Raw genomic sequence first — 1,113 nt, forward strand, 5'->3', positions numbered from 1 at the left:
AACCCAAACCCAAACCCAAACCGAAACCCAAACCCAAACCCAAACCCAAACCCAAACCCAAACCCAAAGCCAAACCGAAACCCAAACCCAACCCAAACCCAAACCCAAACCCAAACCCAAACCCAAACCCAAACCCGGACCCAAACCCAAACCCAAACCCAAACCCAAACCCAAACCCAAACCCAAACCCAAACCCAAACCCAAACCCAAACCCAAACCCAAACCCAAACCCAAACCCAAACCCAAACCCAAACCCAAACCCAAACCCAAACCCAAACCCAAACCCAAACCCAAACCCAAACCCAAACCCAAACCCAAACCCAAACCCAAACCCAAACCCAAACCCAAACCCAAACCCAAACCCAAACCCAAACCCAAACCCAAACCCAAACCCAAACCCAAACCCAAACCCAAACCCAAACCCAAACCCAAACCCAAACCCAAACCCAAACCCAAACCCAAACCCAAACCAGATCTAAAAATAGAATTCTTCTAAACCCAACTTTCAAACCCTAGCCCAAAATTATAAACTTTTTCATATATCATTAAATTTTATATCATTCGATAGGAAATTATGAGTAGATCAACGTAGTATATTTAGTTTTTCAATTTATAAAATATTAACTTTGTAAATAATGTCAGATTAAAAATTATAAAATGAAACTATAGGAAGAATGATAATTTCAAAATCCTTTAATGAGGTTATATAGTCAATATCATCATTAACAACATTTATAATCACTTTCATATGAAGTTTCAAAATTTCAAGTCTGTAGATATAAAAGTATAGAGTGAAAAGGGAAGATGTGAGGTAAAAGAGGTCAACTATAACTTTTGAGTTTCTCATCAAAACATGTTGAATCCTGACATGAAAATGTTCCATTAGGTGAGTATACATCGAATATCAAATTTATTTTAACTTTCATATTTAAAGATTTCTTCCCTCAACCATAATGGTCAACTATGATGAAAAGGATGAAATCTTGAAAAAGGACCACCTATTAAAACTTTACCATAATGATGTACATGATATATAATGATATAGAATTCAATTTCATGTCTTAATAATCAGAAATGGTATCATGGGAAGGTAAATGTTGATATTTTATGGTT

At 36.1% G+C, this 1,113-nt stretch overlaps 1 protein-coding gene across 1 annotated transcript; it reads left to right on the forward strand.

The window, feature by feature from the left end:
* Positions 1 to 69: 69 nt before the first annotated feature.
* On the forward strand, positions 70 to 496 carry NAEGRDRAFT_53133 (uncharacterized protein; the record flags this gene model as incomplete). The annotated part of the gene is made up of 1 exon (XM_002670928.1): positions 70 to 496. A coding segment is annotated over one exon (426 nt), but the record flags the coding sequence as incomplete, so codon positions are not given.
* Between the last annotated feature and the right edge of the window lie 617 nt (positions 497 to 1,113).

Source organism: Naegleria gruberi (assembly GCF_000004985.1).
Source record: "Naegleria gruberi genomic scaffold NAEGRscaffold_65, whole genome shotgun sequence".
Lineage (NCBI taxonomy): Eukaryota > Heterolobosea > Eutetramitea > Acrasida > Naegleriidae > Naegleria > Naegleria gruberi.